At 43.2% G+C, this 17,573-nt stretch overlaps 1 protein-coding gene across 1 annotated transcript in view; it reads left to right on the forward strand.

Annotated features, from left to right (window-relative positions):
• The window catches only part of iqsec3a (IQ motif and Sec7 domain ArfGEF 3a), a 240,154-nt gene that overhangs the window by 200,477 nt on the left and 22,104 nt on the right, over positions 1-17,573 (forward strand). Inside the window, exons 7-8 of the mRNA XM_073837815.1 lie at positions 3,216-3,341; positions 5,753-5,852. Of these exons, the coding sequence (XP_073693916.1) occupies positions 3,216-3,341; positions 5,753-5,852 (226 nt within the window). The remainder of the gene's footprint in view (positions 1-3,215; positions 3,342-5,752; positions 5,853-17,573) is intronic.

Below are 17,573 nucleotides of genomic sequence, written 5' to 3' on the forward strand. Positions count from 1 at the left end.
TTATAACTCACATGCCCCAGTAAAAAGGGTCTAGCAATGCACCTGCCCTGAAGCGGCTTCATAGCTGCATCCATGTTTGCACGTCTCATTTGATGTGGTAATTTCACAGAAGTTGAAGACTCGTTCTCGCCCCCTACAGTGCAATTCGACTAGGTATACGTCATCCGTGCTAAAATATCAAGGTGAAAGTCATCATATCTTGCGTAGTTTAGACCCAGCTCCCAACCCAACTTTGAGAATAGATTAACGGCGATATTTTTTTTATCGCCCGATAAGAGTCTCAAGTTAACGCAGCACGTTAACGCCGATAACGGCCCACCACTAATTAAAATTATAGAATAAGCAAATAAACCAGCTTTGAGATGAGAGATTTTGTACTTAACATTATTTATTTATTTATTTATTTATTTGTGGGAAATACTACTATTTAATAAATTATATGGACTGATAACAATTTAATTATGTGGCTCTGCGAGAAATTGGATTATTAACTTAAAATTAACTTGCCACCAGCAGTTTTTATTACTATTTATAATCAACCTTTGAGAACAATTTGTAACATTTAACAAAATAATTTATTTATCAAAAGAAACAAGTATTTAATTTATGAAATGGGCTCTCCAGTGAGAGTAACAGTTTATAAAACACTACAAAAGGGAGGAAAAAAGAAAAGTACACATTTATTCTTCTTAATAAACTCCAAGGTCTTTTCACAGGTGTGGTTTCTGTATTGAATTGTTTGTAATAAACTTCTTATATGTCATAATTTTGTACTTCAGTATTCTTTTTTATTGTATTGTCATAGCAAATTTGATTTCCTCCACAGTTCATGCAGAATTCAACCGACCCAAATAGCATGTTGAAATCTAGTTCTCTCTGTAACTGTACCCTTACTTTTTCTGAGTTGATAAAGATGTTGCTGACACTCTCTGGTCTCTCTTTCTCCCCTCACATCTCATTTATCACCTCTCTCCTCTTCTCCCAACCTCTGCCTGGTTGGGCTTTTCGGGTTTTGCTGCTGTTGGGGTTTTTTGCAGGTCACATCCCAAGTTTGCAGAAGGGCAAATGTTGAGCATACCTGCTGATTCTGATATTGTCCCAGAACTTTTTGCTTTGCTAGTAAGAAAGTAAGAATGCATCACATGCAATGTAACTGTTTCTGGCAGGAGGTCCTGAGTAACATTTATATAATATTTATGATTAATTTGGTCCACATTTACACAGAATAACAACAGTTCTGTTCAAAACCCTGTTGAAAAAAACAGCACATGCTGTTTAGGTAGGTTTTGATGCTGGGATGCTGGTTTTAGCTGGTTTATGCTGGTCATGGCTGGTCATGTTCATAAACCAACAAAGGACCAGCATAAACCAGCAAAGGACCATCTTAAACCAGCATCCCAGCATCAAAACCTTCCTAACCAGCATATGCAGTTTTTTTTTTTTCCAACAGGGAAACCATATAGAACGGCAGTCCCCATTATTCCGGAAAGTTCCAAAAAACTAAATCATGCTTCCTTCTAAAATATCTCATTAGAAATTATTATTATTTTGTTCAATGTCTGTTTGTTTACTTTTATGCTAATTAGAGCTGCCTATTATGTTGTTAGCTAAGCACAATGCCAAATTAAGTAGATCTTATACCCAGATAAAGGTATCTGTTGGCATTCTTATTCATTTAAAAGTTTAAGTTTAAATGAAAAGTTGTTTAGGTGTTCCAGGACCTGGACATATCTTTGTGGTTTAGCAGTTGTAGATACAATTAGGCCAATGACAAATTTTTGTCACAAAAATGTGGTGTGATAAACAGTTTTATTTGAAGCATCTGCTGTTAATGCTTCTGTTGAGACTGACATGAACATTTTTTTTTTATTCTTACAGAGACTTTTCATTGATTTCCAACGTTTAGCTTAGCAACATGCTAAAAACAAACTAGAATCTCTTGGGAATCATGTCTGTCATGTGTTTCATGTGAGGTGTGTCAATAAATGTTCCAAATCAGTCACATATTAGAATGCATTTCAGTTTTTTCATCATTTAGATGTTAGATTTTAGCAACCCTAGGCTGGTTGGCTGGTCTTAGCTGGTTTAAGCTGGAAGTAGCTTGTTTTAGCTGGTGGTTTGCCAGCCTGACCAGCTAAGACCAGCCTGACCAGACTGGAAAAGTGACCAAAACCCTTCTAAAACCAGCCTGCTGGCCAGCTATGACCAGCTAAAACCAGGCTGGTTGACCAGCTAAAACCAGCCTAGGCTGGTGTTAGCTGTTTTTTTCACCAGGGCAGACAACTCGCTAGCTACTGGAACACTACAGTGACTTAGGATCCAGTTTTTTTACTGGAAGGGAAATTTGCTGAAAAAAACTGCATATGCTGGTTAGGTAGGTTTTGATGCTGAGATGCTGGTTTTAGTTGATTTATGCTGGTCCTTTGCTGGTTTATGGTCATGTTGCTGGTCAAGGACCAGCATAAACCAGCAAAGGACCAGCATAAACCAGCTAAGGACCTGCATAAACCAGCTAAGGACCTGCATAAACCAGCAAAGGACCAGCATAAACCAGCATCCCAGCATCAAAACCTAACTACCTTCAACAGGGTGGCTAATAATTAATAGGCTATAATTATAAACAGTGTTGGGAAGGTTACTTTGGAAATGTAATAGATTACAGATTACAAGTTACCCTATTCAAAATGTAATAAGTAGTGTAACTATTTCAAGTGCTTTATTAAAGTAATGTACCTGATTACATTTGTTTACTTTTTGATTACGTTTCTAAATTTCTAATCATATTCAAACATTTCAAGCAGGCAGGGTTAACCTTAGAGTAGTACTCAACACTGATTACTGTCAGACTTTCAAAATCCTTCTTCACTTGAATTACAATTTTAATAATTAAAATTTTAAAGCACAGCCACCAGAAAATCTAACTTCTCAACATCTCTTTTTACTTTGAGATCATTCTAAAATACAATTAGCTAAAAATATCATGCACTTTATGGAGTTATGTTCTGTTTTTAAGCATGATAAATCAATATCAGCATTATTTTAAATCAGTGGTTCTCATCAGGGGCCAGGAAACATTAGGGGGTACATTCTTGAGTTCTTGAATATTGTGAGGGACAAAAGGTTAAACGGCTGTTTTAAATGTAATTTGAAATGACAAATTAAATGTCACTCAAGATGTGTCTTTTAGAGAAGTAATTTTACGTGTCCATCCTCAGGTTCTGTCAGTGCCTCATAGGAGACTGGTGTGCTGCAGTCGGCTATTTGAAGTAACTGACATCAACAAAGCCCAGAAGCAAGCTGCTCACCAGAGAGAGGTCTTCCTCTTCAACGACCTACTTGTGGTAACTACAAGTTACATATTATTACTTTTTAATTTCTTGTTCTTTATTGATGTTGATCATTGCTAATCAAGGCAAGGAGAAAGAGAAGATGACAACTAAAAGAATGGAGCATTTAAGCATACATCTATTCTAAAATATCAGATTATGTTTAGAATAGCATACTACAGTACTACTCTTTCATGTATTGTGCACAGTGAACATTTTCCATATGCAGAGAATAATACACTCAGCTTGATCTTCCATTTCCATGCTCTTTTTGCACTACAGAGCTGTTCCCCATTGTGTAAAAGGGAATCTAATGAAGTCCTCTCTCCCACAACTGCTCAAATAATTTGGTCAAAGCCACAAAGTACAGCTCTTGAAATTAATCAAAGATTAAATGTCTGTTATAATTAATGGAGGGCATTAGACTGACTGAAAGGCTATCACAGCAGTGTATTAAAGTATTCTCATAATTGCAAGAGCTCATGTTAATCTGGCCATATAAAAAGGCAAGTGAAAACCACAAAATATACTTTTCCCATTACAATTATAGGTGGAACTGGGTGAAATAAGGCTATTTAGAAAACTACAAATGTCATTTGCGAAATGAAACACTCACTTCACATTGTATATGAAATGGAAAACTGAGAAATATATAAAATCCAGATATGCGGTCAACATCAGGCAATTACTCATTATTACGTTTTTGTGGCAATATCGATTCTCATAACTGCTTTTCTAACTTCGTTCAAAGAGTTTTTGGCATTAATTGTCTTGAGATATCAGTTAGCTCCATTATTATTTTTCTTCTTCACGAGGGTCTCCTGTTTCCCGTAGATTTGTGGCAGAATGAAATATAGGTTCAATATTGTGGTATTTTGAGTAAACCAGTAGGGAGTCTAGTAAGTAGACTCTCAACACTACACTAATCTGAGTGGCCTTCTATTTCTCACGTACAGTCAAACACTTACAATCTAACACTGAAAGACAGATAGCAGGGTTATAGTGTGGTTATAGTGCCATTCAAAATTGAATTAATAATGTCAGCTGAGAATTCAATTCCTGGACTTAAATTGAATTTGAATTAGGTAGCAAACAGAATGAATAATTGCACTTTGAATGTAAGCAAGTAGAACTAAAATATATTGGAAATGGTCATTTTAACTAGCTTAGGAAGATGCTAACAAAACTAAGTATTTGACCTGAGGAGTGCTATTTGTTGGTGCTCTGCTTATATAGAGCATTCCAAATCACATATAAGATGCCATTTCAGTTAGTAAGTCACCTTAGAAGGTAAGTATAGTTGAGGTCACAAGTTTACATCCCCCTTACTTATGTACTGACCTGAATAAGATAGTTTACATAAAATATGTTTACATATAGTCCACAAGACAAGAGAACTAAAAATTATCCAGTTCAAAAGTTAATTTTTAATACTGTTTTGTTACCTGAATGATCCACAACTGTGTGCTTTTTTGTTTTTTTGGTTTAGTGATAGTTGTTCATGAGTCCCTTGTTTGTTCTAAACAGTTAAACTGCCTGCTGTTCTTCAGAAAAAATCCTGTACTGTATGATTTTGATATTCATCTTTTCACACTGAGGACAACTGAGGGACTCATATTCAACTATTACAGAAGGTTCAAATGCTCACTGATGCTCCAGAAGGAAAAAACATTCATTAAAAGCTGGGGGGTAAAAACTTTTAGAATCTGAAGATTAGGGTAAATGTAACATATTTTGTCTTCTAGGAAACATGTAACTATCTTCTGTAGCCTCTGAAGGGCAGTGCTAAAAAAAAAAAAAAAAAAAAAAAAAAAAAAAAAAAAGATATTTAGGCAAAATAAGAAAAAATTACACATCTCCATTCTGTTCAAAAGTTTTCACCCCCAGGTCTCAAAATGCACGGTTTTGCCTTCTGGAGCATCACTAGGCGCTTGAACCTTCTGTAATAGAATATTATTAGAAATATTAGTCCCTCAGTTGTCCTCAGTGTGAAAAGATGGATCTCAAAATCACACCGTCATTGTTGGAAAGGGTTCAAATACTCAAAAATACTGGAAAACCAAAGAATTTGTGGGACCTGAAGGATTTTACCCATCAGTATTAGGAATCAAGGGGATGTAAACCTTTAAACCTGGTAATTTTTATAAATTCAACCATTATTTTCTTTTGTGGACTATATGTAAACACCTTTTATGTGAAATATCTTATTCAGGTCAGTACTAAATAAACAATAACATGCATTTTGTATAATCCCTTTTATTTTTGGTAAAATAATTAACATTTTGCAGATTCTAAAAAGGGGATGTAAACTTTTGACCTCAGCTGTAAGGTCGATTTGGAACATAGCTTGTGTTTACCGTTTTTACTGTTTTGCTGTAGTGAGTGACAGTGAATCTAATCAGCATTTCCATTTCTTTTCTTTACAGATGTTAAAATTGTGTCCAAAGAAGAAAAGTTCAGCTGCCTACACCTTTTGCAAGGCCACGGGTCTGCTGGGCATGCAGTTCCACCTGTTTGAAAACGAATGTAAGATCATACCATTTTTGTGGTAAATCCACCCTGGATTTGAAATTCTACTTATATTTTTGTTAAAGTTATGCAACAAACATACCAATACATACAATTCACTGCAGTTTCTGGCTGAAATTATCACTAGTGTGCAAACTCGAACCTGGATGGCCACTGTCATGCAGAGTTTAGCGCCAACTTTCCTCAACACACCTGCCTCAATTTTTTGGGTTTGCCTTGTGAGACCTTTATTAGCTTGTTCAGATGTGTTTAATTGGGGTTTGAGCTAAACTCTGCCTTAGAGTGGCCCTCCAGGACCATGTTTGGACACCCCTGATTTGGAAGGAAATAGAGATGTTCATCTGTTTCAAATGACATTTGGATTTGGGTTTGACTACACAGATTCAAAGAAAATGGACTGCAAAAAATATTCTAAATCATTCAAAATTCAGTTTTATAAACTGTAAAGAAATGTTGTGCAGTACTGTGTTTTACCTTTGTAGGGTAGTGTAGGTAACCTGGTCACTATGGAGTGAAGAAAAACTTCATACGAGATCTAGACAATTATGTGCCTTTCAAACACCCACTTCAGAGATTTCCTTCCAACAAAAAGAATACCACATGATAAACGAAGATGACAGGCACCCTCTCATTTTCCAATTAAGGTGGCCACAAGCATTTCTCTTTTCCTCCCACTCTTTCGCTTTCATACACTCACACACACAAGCGTTCATGGCAGCTGGGCTGTAATTAAGTGAGATGAGAGTGTTATGGCTCACGCTTGTATTTCTCCCCACTCGAATCTGTGATGATTGACTGAACAGACTGGACATGATAGGGGAGACACAACTGAGTAAATCAACAGATAAACAAACACATTTCAAGCCAGGACCAAGATAATAAAAAACACTAAATAATTGCTGAGTGGCCAGTCATACTAGTGATGGAGTTTATAAGGTTTATAAATGTAAATACTGCAAGAAATGAGAATTTGTGTTAAAAAAGTGTCTTAAAGGTGTTATGAATGTGTTATAAAGGTATATTTTATCCTGGAACAATGTAATTTTATTTCTGTATTTGATGTTTACAGAGCAGGTCATATGTTTTTTTTAAGGTGTCCTAATATTGTGTTGGAGTCTCCTACAACATTTTTATATTTTATATAAATTTATATAAATTTTATATTGTCAGTGATTTTGAAAAGGTTTGTTAGCTTTGAGTGTAATGTCTGTAAACAAGAGGAGTGCTTGAGCAAATTAGCGAGCGCTGCCATCTTCATTGCTAAGTCTGCGGTTGTTTTTGATGTTCGTGGGTTCAAGCTATCCCAATAACGTTGCGAATAATGCAAATTTACCAGGGAAACCCCAAGAAAAATTGTGTATTTTACAATTCGGAATGTAAATTTTAACCCTGATGCATCTTTACATAAAACAATTAATAACATGACTAACTCATAAAACAACAGTTTCTAAACCAAAATATGTCTAAGTTAAATTCTTCATTATTAAACTAAGTAATTAGAAAAATGACAGTCTACATTAATCGAAACATTCTTGAAATAGTGGGTTCACAGCAAATTTTCAGAACTATTTCAATAAGACAGTAATATCATGTTTTCCTGGAAACCTAAACCTAGGTATACATCACATACTAGCACAATACATATTTGTTGGGAACGTTTTCGTCCACTGAGGGGTGCTGTTGAGTCTTATTTTGGCCACAACTTTTTCTCTGTTAAAGCAAATTAAATGATTTTTTGTGAGAAATCTTATCTTGACACATATTTTAAGAAAATGCTATGAAATTTTTCAAAAACTTAACCGTACGTTCTGGGCAAATTTACTACCCTCTCGTTATGTTCGTGGATGGAAACATCCACTAAATTAAACTGCTGTAAAAATTTATCAGATAAATATTTTTTGAATTTTTTTTTTGCATAAATCTGTTAATCAACCTCAGTCCTGATCAAAACTACCAAATCTTTTGAAAAAATGCAGGATTTTGACTCTTTAATTGCCAAGTTCATAAATGATGTCACTGATTTTGGAAAAAACACACACAAAATGACTTATTTTCAATATAAAAGGTAATTGTGGACTGGATTTTTTTTAACCTTTTTAACAGTCTTGGACATGTGAAAGATTAGTAAGAAAATTAGTTTTCATGCATTGTTAGTTTTGGCGCAGCATCAGATTTTCACTTTTTCTCCCTCATTTGTTGTTCGTGGCTGTTTTTGTCCCATTGACTTCCATTATAACCACATTTTTTTGATTGCAAAGCCATGACACCATATAATGATGAATTCTTGATTGTTTCCCTGTTGGGAAGAGATAAGATTAGTAAATTTTACTGTTGATTATCAGTTGGCCCCATTAACCCTTTAGATAGGCCTCTGCAAAAAAAAGCTTAGTTTTTACATAGAGTTCTATGGAGTATAATGACATATTATAGTGTGTGTGAGTGTGTGAGAGTGTGTGAAAGTGTGTGAAAATGTGAGAGAGACCTTTGTGCACCTTGATACATCTGAGAAAATCAAAATAAGCACCTCAGCTCTCAGAACTACATGGAGTAAACAAAAACGTCTAGGTTACGTATGTAACCCCTGTTCCCTGAGGACAGGGAACGAGACGCTGCGTCCTGGCGAACACTATGGGAACTGCCTTCAGCATGACCGGTTCTGAAACAAGCTATAGAACAACGACAGTGAACTTGACACTGGCCGGCGCCAGCCCGTGACGTCATCAGCGGGCGCCTGCTAGTATAAAAGCAGGTGCCTGAGAGCACAACACCATCTTTTTGTCGGACGGAGGTCTGTGCAGGGCCCGAGGCATGGCCCGAGACGCAGCGTCTCGTTCCCTGTCCTCAGGGAACAGGGGTTACATACGTAACCTAGACGTTCCCTTCCGGAGGGAACTCTACGCTGCGTCCTGGCGAGAGTCGCTGGGGCCCAGTGACCTGCCACGGCTAGCTCGGCTACCTGTGCACGTAACTCTCAAGCATGGAGGTCTAGAGGAAGCCTACTACACTTAGCTCTCTAAGTGATGGAGCTCATAAACGCCCTGTCATAATGGGCGGAGTTTTAGGGAATGGAGGTCTCAGCAGAGCGAATGTCTGCTCTAGGGACCTAACAACATTCAGTGCTAACAGGTATAGGTGCTATACTCGACACTGGGGGTATTCAGTGAGGCTGAATAGCCTGTGCAACAAAACTACCCGAGTGGAGCTTCTGCTCAGAGGAAATCTTCAGAGTGGAGGTCTCATGACCTAACTACACTTGACACTGACGATGGTCTGTGAGGCTGAATAGCCTGTGCAGCAGACCTGTCTAAGTGGAGATTTTCTGAGGAGTGGAGGCTTCAACGAAAGGAAGCCTGGCAACACTCTGCGCCTTCCAGAGAGCAACTCTAAGAATGGAGGTGCCGTGACACCTCTACACTCAAAACCTGGAGGTAGTCAGTGAGGCTGAGTAGCCTGTGCAGCAGAACTACCTACATGGAGTTTCTGAGGAGTGACTGCTTCAAAGGAAGCCAAAAAAGCACTCTGTGTCTTGCAAAGGAAAACTCTAAGAGTGGGGGTCTCGTGACCCATCTACACTTCAACACTGATGGTAGTCAGTGAGGCTGAATAGCCTGTACAGCAGAACTACCTGAGTGGAGTTTCTGCAAAGTGGCGGCTTTAGTAAGAAGAAGCCTGGTACCACTCTGCACCCAGCAGAGGACGACTCTAAGGATGGAGGTCTGTGACCTATCTACACCCAATACTAGAGGTAGTCCGCGAGGCTGAATAGCCTGTGCAGTCGGACTGCCTACTTCTAGTGAATCTCTGGAGGCAACGAAGGACTCTGAGTGAGTCTAGAGAATGGAGGCTTCTGAGAAGAAGCCTAACAACACTTCATAGAAGAAAAGACTCTAAGAGTGGAGGTCTGATGACCTAACTACACTTCAACACTGATGGTAATCAGCGAGGCTGAGTAGCCTATGCGACAGTACCTGAGTGGAATCTGGTGGCAATATTCTGTGGGCAGAAAAAGGACTCTAAGAGTGGAGGTCCCATGACCTACTACACTTCAACACTACAGGTGTTCATCGAGGCTGAATAGCCTATGCGACAGTACTACCTGAGTGGAGTCTGGAGAGTGGAGGCTTTCAAGAGAGGAAGCCTGGCACACTTCCGTGCTTAGCAAAGAAGAACTCTGAGAGTGGAGGTCCATGACCTATCTACACTCTAATCCTGAAGGTAATCCGCGAGGCTGAATAGCCTGTACGACAGAATTACCTTCGTGGAGCTCTTCTGGAGAGTGGAGGCCGGAAGAGGCGTCAACACTCAATCCTGCTAGCAGTGCTATCTGGATTGGAGTTGGAAAAACTAAAAGGTTTTGTACAAAACCAACTCAATAAATGGGAACGGAGGTTTACCTGCGTGGCCCACACCGTAAAGGATTTAGAAAAGGACCTGCCAGTCGGGGGAGACCTTTACCACCGATGTGGATTTGAGAAAAATGCATAAACGCATTTACCACTCATGTGGATTTTAAGGAGTGCTCAAGGACTTGCGTGAGCAAACACCACAAATGTGGTTATAAGTAGGTGCCCAGAGCATAGCGAGAGGATCACCAGACTGCAGTCTCTAGGCGATAACAAAGCCTGAAAGCGGAGCTTCTGGAGAGGGGAGGCTTCAGCAGAAAGACTCTCTAAAGCGAGAGGAGGCCTACGACGCTCTCCTTAGGGAAACTCTTCAGAGTGGAGGCCTCAAAGTGAAATGCTCTAAGCGAGGGGAGGCCTGACTACACTCGACGCTCAAAGAAATGGCAAATACTCACAGTAGAGCTAATAATGCAAAATAGCATTTATCACATAGCACTGTGTAGTGGAGGCTCCGAGACTGCATCTCTAGAGAGAGAAGCCTGCAACACTAGTTTTTTGGTGAGTGGAAGACAGCACTCCCCCAAAAAATAGTCAGCGAGGCACCCATGGGCCTGCTAGCTGCTATAACTGTGAGAGTGAAGGTCTCAGTACTGTGGCTGTGACAGAGAGGAGACCTATTACACTGTGCTTATCAAAGGAGTTGAAAAAACGTAAGGGTTTTGGAACCAACTCGAAAATGGGCACGGAGGATTTCCCTGCGTGGTCCAACCGTATAGGATTTCAGAAAGGACCCTGCCTTTACGGGAGCGAACCTTACCATAAGTATGGATTTTAGTGAAGTGGCTAAGTAGTGCACTTACCACTCATGTGGATTTTAGGGAATGCTCAAAACGACTTGCGTGAGTAATCACCACTAACGTGGATTTGAGGAGGTGCTCTAAGCGTAGCGAGGAAGACACCTATATTATTCCCGGGCGATAGCAGAACCCGGAAGCGGAGCTTTCAGCGAGGGAGGCTTTAATGGTTACAGACTCTCTTGAGTGCAACAAAGCCTGACGACGCTCAGCTGAGGAAGCTCTATCGAGTGGAGGCCTTGGTATGCACACCCTCTCGAGGAAGGGAGGCCTAACTACACTCAACGCTTGAAGTGACAGGTCCACGAAAGGGCTCATATACAGAAAAGTAGAGCTGCAATATTGTGTTTCGGCCTGTATTTCTGGAGAGTGGAGGCTTAACAGAAATACCTCACACAGAGGGAGCCTGGCGACACTCAAACCAATAAAAGCTCTCATGAATGGAGGTGTAAGAATGACCTGGCTACATTCAACGCTAAGAAGTATTATCTTTCTATGTCTCTCTTTACAGAGGACTTCACAGAGAGGAGGCTTTTTAGGAAAAGGCCTGCTACACTCAATTCTGGCAGATTGGGTTTTAGTCACAATACCAGAAAATAATTTAGTGAGGCCCAGAATGGGGCCTAACAGCCAAATATATAAGATTTCTACTTAAAAGCGGGGCTTTTTTTTTTTTTTTTTTTTTTTTTTAAAGAGAGCGGAGGCTTCAGTAAAACATCTCTCTCTCAGAGAGGGAGCCTTGACAACGCCCTGTTCACCCTAACACACAAACTCCTAGGAGTGGAGGTCTCACATGTGTGTATATGAATATACACAGGGAAGGTACCTGACTACACTCATGCAAAAAAGAGTATTACTCTTAGCAGGGTTTGAGCGAGCGGAGGCTTCAGCAGAGCGATTTTTTTTTTTTTTTTTTTTTTGCTTGAAGCAGCTTAACAACGCTCTCAAGAGGGTTTTTTTTTTTTTTTTTTTTTTTTTTACATATTCTCATATTCTCATATGTATATGTATGTTGGATCATGTCTATACCAAGCTTACTCTAGCGGAGGTTTTAAACCTGACAATGCTTAACCCAAGAGGGGATTTCTATGAGTGGAGGTCTCTACACACTGTTTTCTTTTATAAAACGAGGGGAGACCTGGCTACACTCGGCACTTGGTGGCAGTAGAACTCAAGAGGAGCTCGAAAACTGCAATAACACTCACCCAAGCGGAGCTGGTAGACAAAAGAAAACATACACATACACATTTGAATATTTTATTAAAGTGTTTTTACTGTTCACATACCGGGCCATCAGATTGAGTATCAATCTCATCATCGGCCCAGCCCCAGAGTCTTTGGCGAGGGGAAAAAAAGGAGGGGCAGGTAGCCGAACGGACGTGAGGGGAACCGGAGAGGAGACTCTAGGTACCCGATCCAGGCCTGCCGCCACGCCGGCGCTGGATCGTCTCCCTTAGATCCCCTCTCCTATGCCGCGCATCACGCCTCCTCTGGGACCAACTCCTCCCGGGGGGAGGGCCCCGAGTGGCCACACTGGCGACCTGGCCTTGTCTCTGGCCCTTGGACCAGGACGGGCCTGGTTTTCCCCGGTGTTCAGGTGGGGGCGTGGACCGGCGAGGAATACATGACTTGAAAGCCGCCGAGCGCGCCTTCGCCTCTCTGAATCTTTCGACCACCGCCTCGACGGATGTGCCGAACAACTCAGATGGGCGAAACCGGCACATCGAGGAGAAAGCGTTTCTCTTTCTCCTCGATGTCCGCCAGGTTCACCCACAGATGTCTCTCCGTGGCCACCATAGCCGACATGGACCTGCCCACCGTGGTCGCTGTCTGCTTGGTGGCCCTCAGAGAGAGGTCTGTAGTGCGGCGCAGCTCAGCCACCTCCTCCGGGGAAAGCCCCAGACCACGGTCCAGATCTTTTAGCAGATCAGCCTGGTACGCCTGCAACACTGCCACCGTGTGCAGAGCAGCACCAGCCTGACCCGCTGCCGCATATGCCCTGCCGTTCAGCCGAGATGTTTCTTTCAACGGCTTGGAAGGCAGGGTCGGAGCCTTCAGGGTTGATGTCCCTCCCGCTGAGAGATAGTTCGCAAATGTCTGCTCAATGGGGGGCATCGAAGCATATCCACACTCCAGCATTCCCTCGACATCAGCATAGTTCACATGCTGATGCCTGTGAATGCGGGCTGAATATGGCCTGTCCCATGCCCTCTCGATCTCTTTATGCAGATCAGGAAGGAATGGGAGGCTCACGGGAGTTGGTTTGTTATAGCCGGGAAGAAACCGCTCGTCCAGTCTACCCAGGGCGGCCTCTTCCCTAGCGGGCTTCCACTGAAGGTCTAAGCGGGTAGCCGCGCGGTCCATAACAGACATCAACTCCTCATATGCGGGGCAGAGAGGCTGTATGGACTCAGAGAGCTCATCTTGTTCCATCTCAGCCTCCTGCTCGCCCTGGCTTGAAGCCAAAAGAGCACTCGCTGCAGGATCGGAAGATGTGAGAGACTTCCGCTAGCAGCGCGTCCTCGTCTCTGGCTGACGGGCGCGAGAGACTAACCCCTCTCTCAAACTCGTCAGCCAGCTCCACCTGTGATCCCCACAATCTCAGCCGCCGGGCAGCCTCAGCTGCCGCGGGACCAGAGCCGCGTGGGGCGGATGGATGTCCCAATTCCCTCGAGAAAAGGGACAAACGAGAACGGAGTTTCTTCATAGTGAAACTCTCACAGTGGACGCACTCCGTTCCTTCTAGAACGGAGCGCGCGTGCTCTTCACCTAAACACATCACACAGAGGTCGTGTGCGTCATCAGGTGTCAGATTTCTCTGACACGGATCCGCACACTTCCTAAACAGTTTTCCTCTAGGCATCGCTATACTCACTCGCTAGAACGGAGGACTCTGAAGACAAAAAGATGGTGTTGTGCTCTCAGGCACCTGCTTTTATACTAGCAGGCGCCCGCTGATGACGTCACGGGCTGGCGCCGGCCAGTGTCAAGTTCACTGTCGTTGTTCTATAGCTTGTTTCAGAACTGGTCATGCTGAAGGCAGTTCCCATAGTGTCCGCCAGGACGCAGCGTAGAGTTCCCTCCGGAAGGGAACATAGTAAGTATATTTATGTTTTTGTTTACCATATAGTTCTGAGAGCTGAGGTGCTTATTTTGATTTTCTCAGATGTATCAAGGTGCACATAGGCCTCTCTCACACTCACATACACTCTCACACACTTTCACACACTCTCACACACTCACACACACATACACATACACACACGCACACTATAATATGTCGTTATACTCCATAGAACTCTATGTAAAAACTAAGCTTTTTTTGCAAAGGCCTATCTAAAGGGTTAATGGGGCCAACTGATAATCAACAGTAAAATTTACTAATTTTACCTCTTCCCAACAGGGAAAACCACAAACAATCAAGAATTCATCATTATATGATGTCATGGCTTTGCAATCAATAAATGTGGTTATAATGGAAGTCAATGGGGCAAAAACAGCCACGAACAACAAATGAGGGAGAAAAAGTGAAAATCTGATGCTGCGCCAAAACTAGCAATGCATGAAAACCAATCTTCTTACTAATCTTTCACATGTCCAAGACTGTTCAAAAGGTTAAAAAAATCCAGTGCACAATTACCTTTTATATTAAAAATAAGTCATTTTGTGTGTGTTTTTTCCAAATTCAGTGACATCATTTATGAACTTGGCAATTAAAGAGTCAAAATCCTGAATTTTTTCAAAAGATTTGGTAGTTTTGATCAGGACTGAGGTTGATTAACAGATTTATGCAAAAAAAAAAAAAAATTATCTGATAAATTTTTACAGCAGTTTAATTTAGTGGATGTTTTCATCCACGAACATAACGAGAGGGTAGTAAATGTGAACAATGCACAAGGGTTAAGCACTCACTTGAAAATGTACACATAATGTATCAGTCGTACTTACAGGTTGTGGTTCAGAGACGCTTGTTAGTCCAAAGATGAATAGAAACCAAGAAGTATATTGCACTTTTTTGATTTATCAACTTAGCAGACTGTCCACTGTCACAGTCCTGTCTGTTCATCTGATCTCCCCCTGTCATTTTGTCACCATTTGGTTGTGCCCTCGTTTGCCCCTTATCCCCGTCACCTGTGTGTAATTATTAGTCATCTGTGTCACCTGTGTTTTACCAATTATCACCCTTTATAAGTCTGTCTCTGTCCATAGCACTCTGTCGGTCTTTATATTGTTTAGATGTTTTACGTGTGTGGATGTTCCTGCCTGTTCTGCTTGTCACACTTGAAGATTTACATTAAATAGCACTTTTGTTTGTTATCTCGTGTCCCGTCTCGTCAGTCCAGCACGCAGACCCTGACAGAAAGACCGACCCAAAACAGTTTCACGGCGTGTTTCCCTGCTTTATTTTCCGGTTTTTCTCAGTTTAATTTTTTTTTTCTCCCTTTATGGATATCCCTGCCGTCTACATCATCCTCCTGGAGCAGGGGAACCGCTCTCTCGAGGACCACACAAGAGACTTTGTGTTCCTCACGCCACAGACGCATTACCCGGACAGCTGCCTGTGCACGTTCTTCCGTGCTGGACTAAACATCGCCACGAAAGCGCAGCTGTCCGGGGAGGGTCCTCGAGAGAGCTTCGCTGATTACGTTGAGTGGGTGCTGGCATGCTGTGGATCGTCATGGACTGTGGACATCATCGAGAAGGACGTCAGCCCCACTCCAGACCCAGAGCCCAGCCAAACATCACCCTGACATGCAGAGTATGAGCCCGCATTCACCGCGGACGGAGAGCCTGAGCCCGGAGCGACCACAATATGGAGTGCCAATGGGATCATAACCTCCGACCAAGTGCGAGAGCCGGCCTCTACATCAACGACGGTGGAGTGCTTCGTGGAGCAAGAGAGGGCGGTAGAGAGCCCTGCCCACTGCACCACCACTGGGGGTGAGCATGAGCTACACTCTGGGGACTTAATAGACTTTTTCACAGAAACACTGGCCTGCCTGAACTTCCCACCCACCCGCCCTCTTCTGCCTATGCCTGGATCTCCGCTGGTTCCGTCCAGCCATCCTGAGTCCCCGCTGGTTCCGTCCAGCCGTCCTGAATCTCCGCTGGTTCCGTCCAGCCATCCTGAGTCTCCGCTGGTTCCGTCCAGCCATCCTGAGTCTCCGCTGGTTCCGCCCAGCCACCCTGAATCTCCGCTGGTTCCGTCCAGCCTTCCTGAATCTCCGCTGGTTCCGCCCAGCCTTCCAGAATCTCCGCTGGTTCCATCCAGCCTTCCAGAAACCCTGCTGTCTTCTGTCAGTCCCCTTGCTCACCCTCAGTCCTCCATCTGTGCAGTGGGCTCGCCGCAGGTCTGCCAGCTTCCATCGGCGTCTCGGCTGGAGGATCACTCATCTCCACCTCCAGCCTCAGAGTCCAGAACTCTGCCTCGGTCCTCCGACCCTGCGGCTCCACCACGGCTCTCAGCTCCCTCATATTCAGTGTCGCCCGTCGGCCCACCAGCTCCACCGGGCTTCCTCGTCCCTCCGGCTCCGCCTTGGTCGGTTGTCGTCCCGCCATCGCCTACGGACTCTACTCCTCTGGCTACGCCTCGTCGCTCCGTCCCATCGGCTCCGTTGGGCTCCTCCCGCCCCCCGGCTCCACCTCAGTCCTCTGTCGCTCCGGCTCCACCGCGGCCCTCCGGATCTCCGCCTCCGCCTTGGTCGCCAGAGCCTCTGGCTACGCCTTGGCCCTCCGGATCCTCGGTGTCGCCCAGGATCTTCGGCTCTCCGTCTCCGCCTCGGGCTCCTCCTCCACCTGCTCTGCCTCTGTCGGTCAGACCCCTGGAGTCGTCAGCCCGTCCTCCACCATGGCTCCTCCCTCCGTCGGCTCCTCAGTGGGTCTTCAAGGCTGTGGCCTGGGTCTTGCTCTGTGCCTCCGGGTCCCTCCTGTTTCCTCCCTGGCTCCTCCCACCTTCTACGCCCCCTTGGACTCTGTTTGTTGTCCCCCTCCAGGGGTGCCGTCCTCCGCCAAAGCCTCCTCCCACATAAACTCTGTTTTTTTCGCCCCTCTTCATTTTTTTGTTGTTTCCCACGGCGCGAGGACGCGCCTTTTCGGAGGGGGGTGTAATGTCACAGTCTTGTCTGTTCATCTGGTCTCCCCCTGTCATTTTGTCACCATTTGGTTGTGCCCTCGTTTGCCCTCATCCCCGTCACCTGTGTGTAATTATTAGTCATCTGTGTCACCTGTGTTTTACCAATTATCACCCTTTATAAGTCTGTCTCTGTCCATAGCACTCTGTCGGTCTTTATATTGTTTAGATGTTTTACGTGTGTGGATGTTCCTGCCTGTTCTGCTTGTCACACTTGAAGATTTACATTAAATAGCACTTTTGTTTGTTATCTCGTGTCCCGTCTCGTCAGTCCAGCACGCAGACCCTGACATCCACATTGAAGAAAAATATCAAAAAAGATATTTTTTGAAACCCCATATACCTGCTCTTTAACAAAACATCATCCTAGCAACTTTTATCAAATGACTGT

Source organism: Garra rufa, chromosome 4, assembly GCF_049309525.1.
Source record: "Garra rufa chromosome 4, GarRuf1.0, whole genome shotgun sequence".
In the NCBI taxonomy this organism is placed as follows: domain Eukaryota; kingdom Metazoa; phylum Chordata; class Actinopteri; order Cypriniformes; family Cyprinidae; genus Garra; species Garra rufa.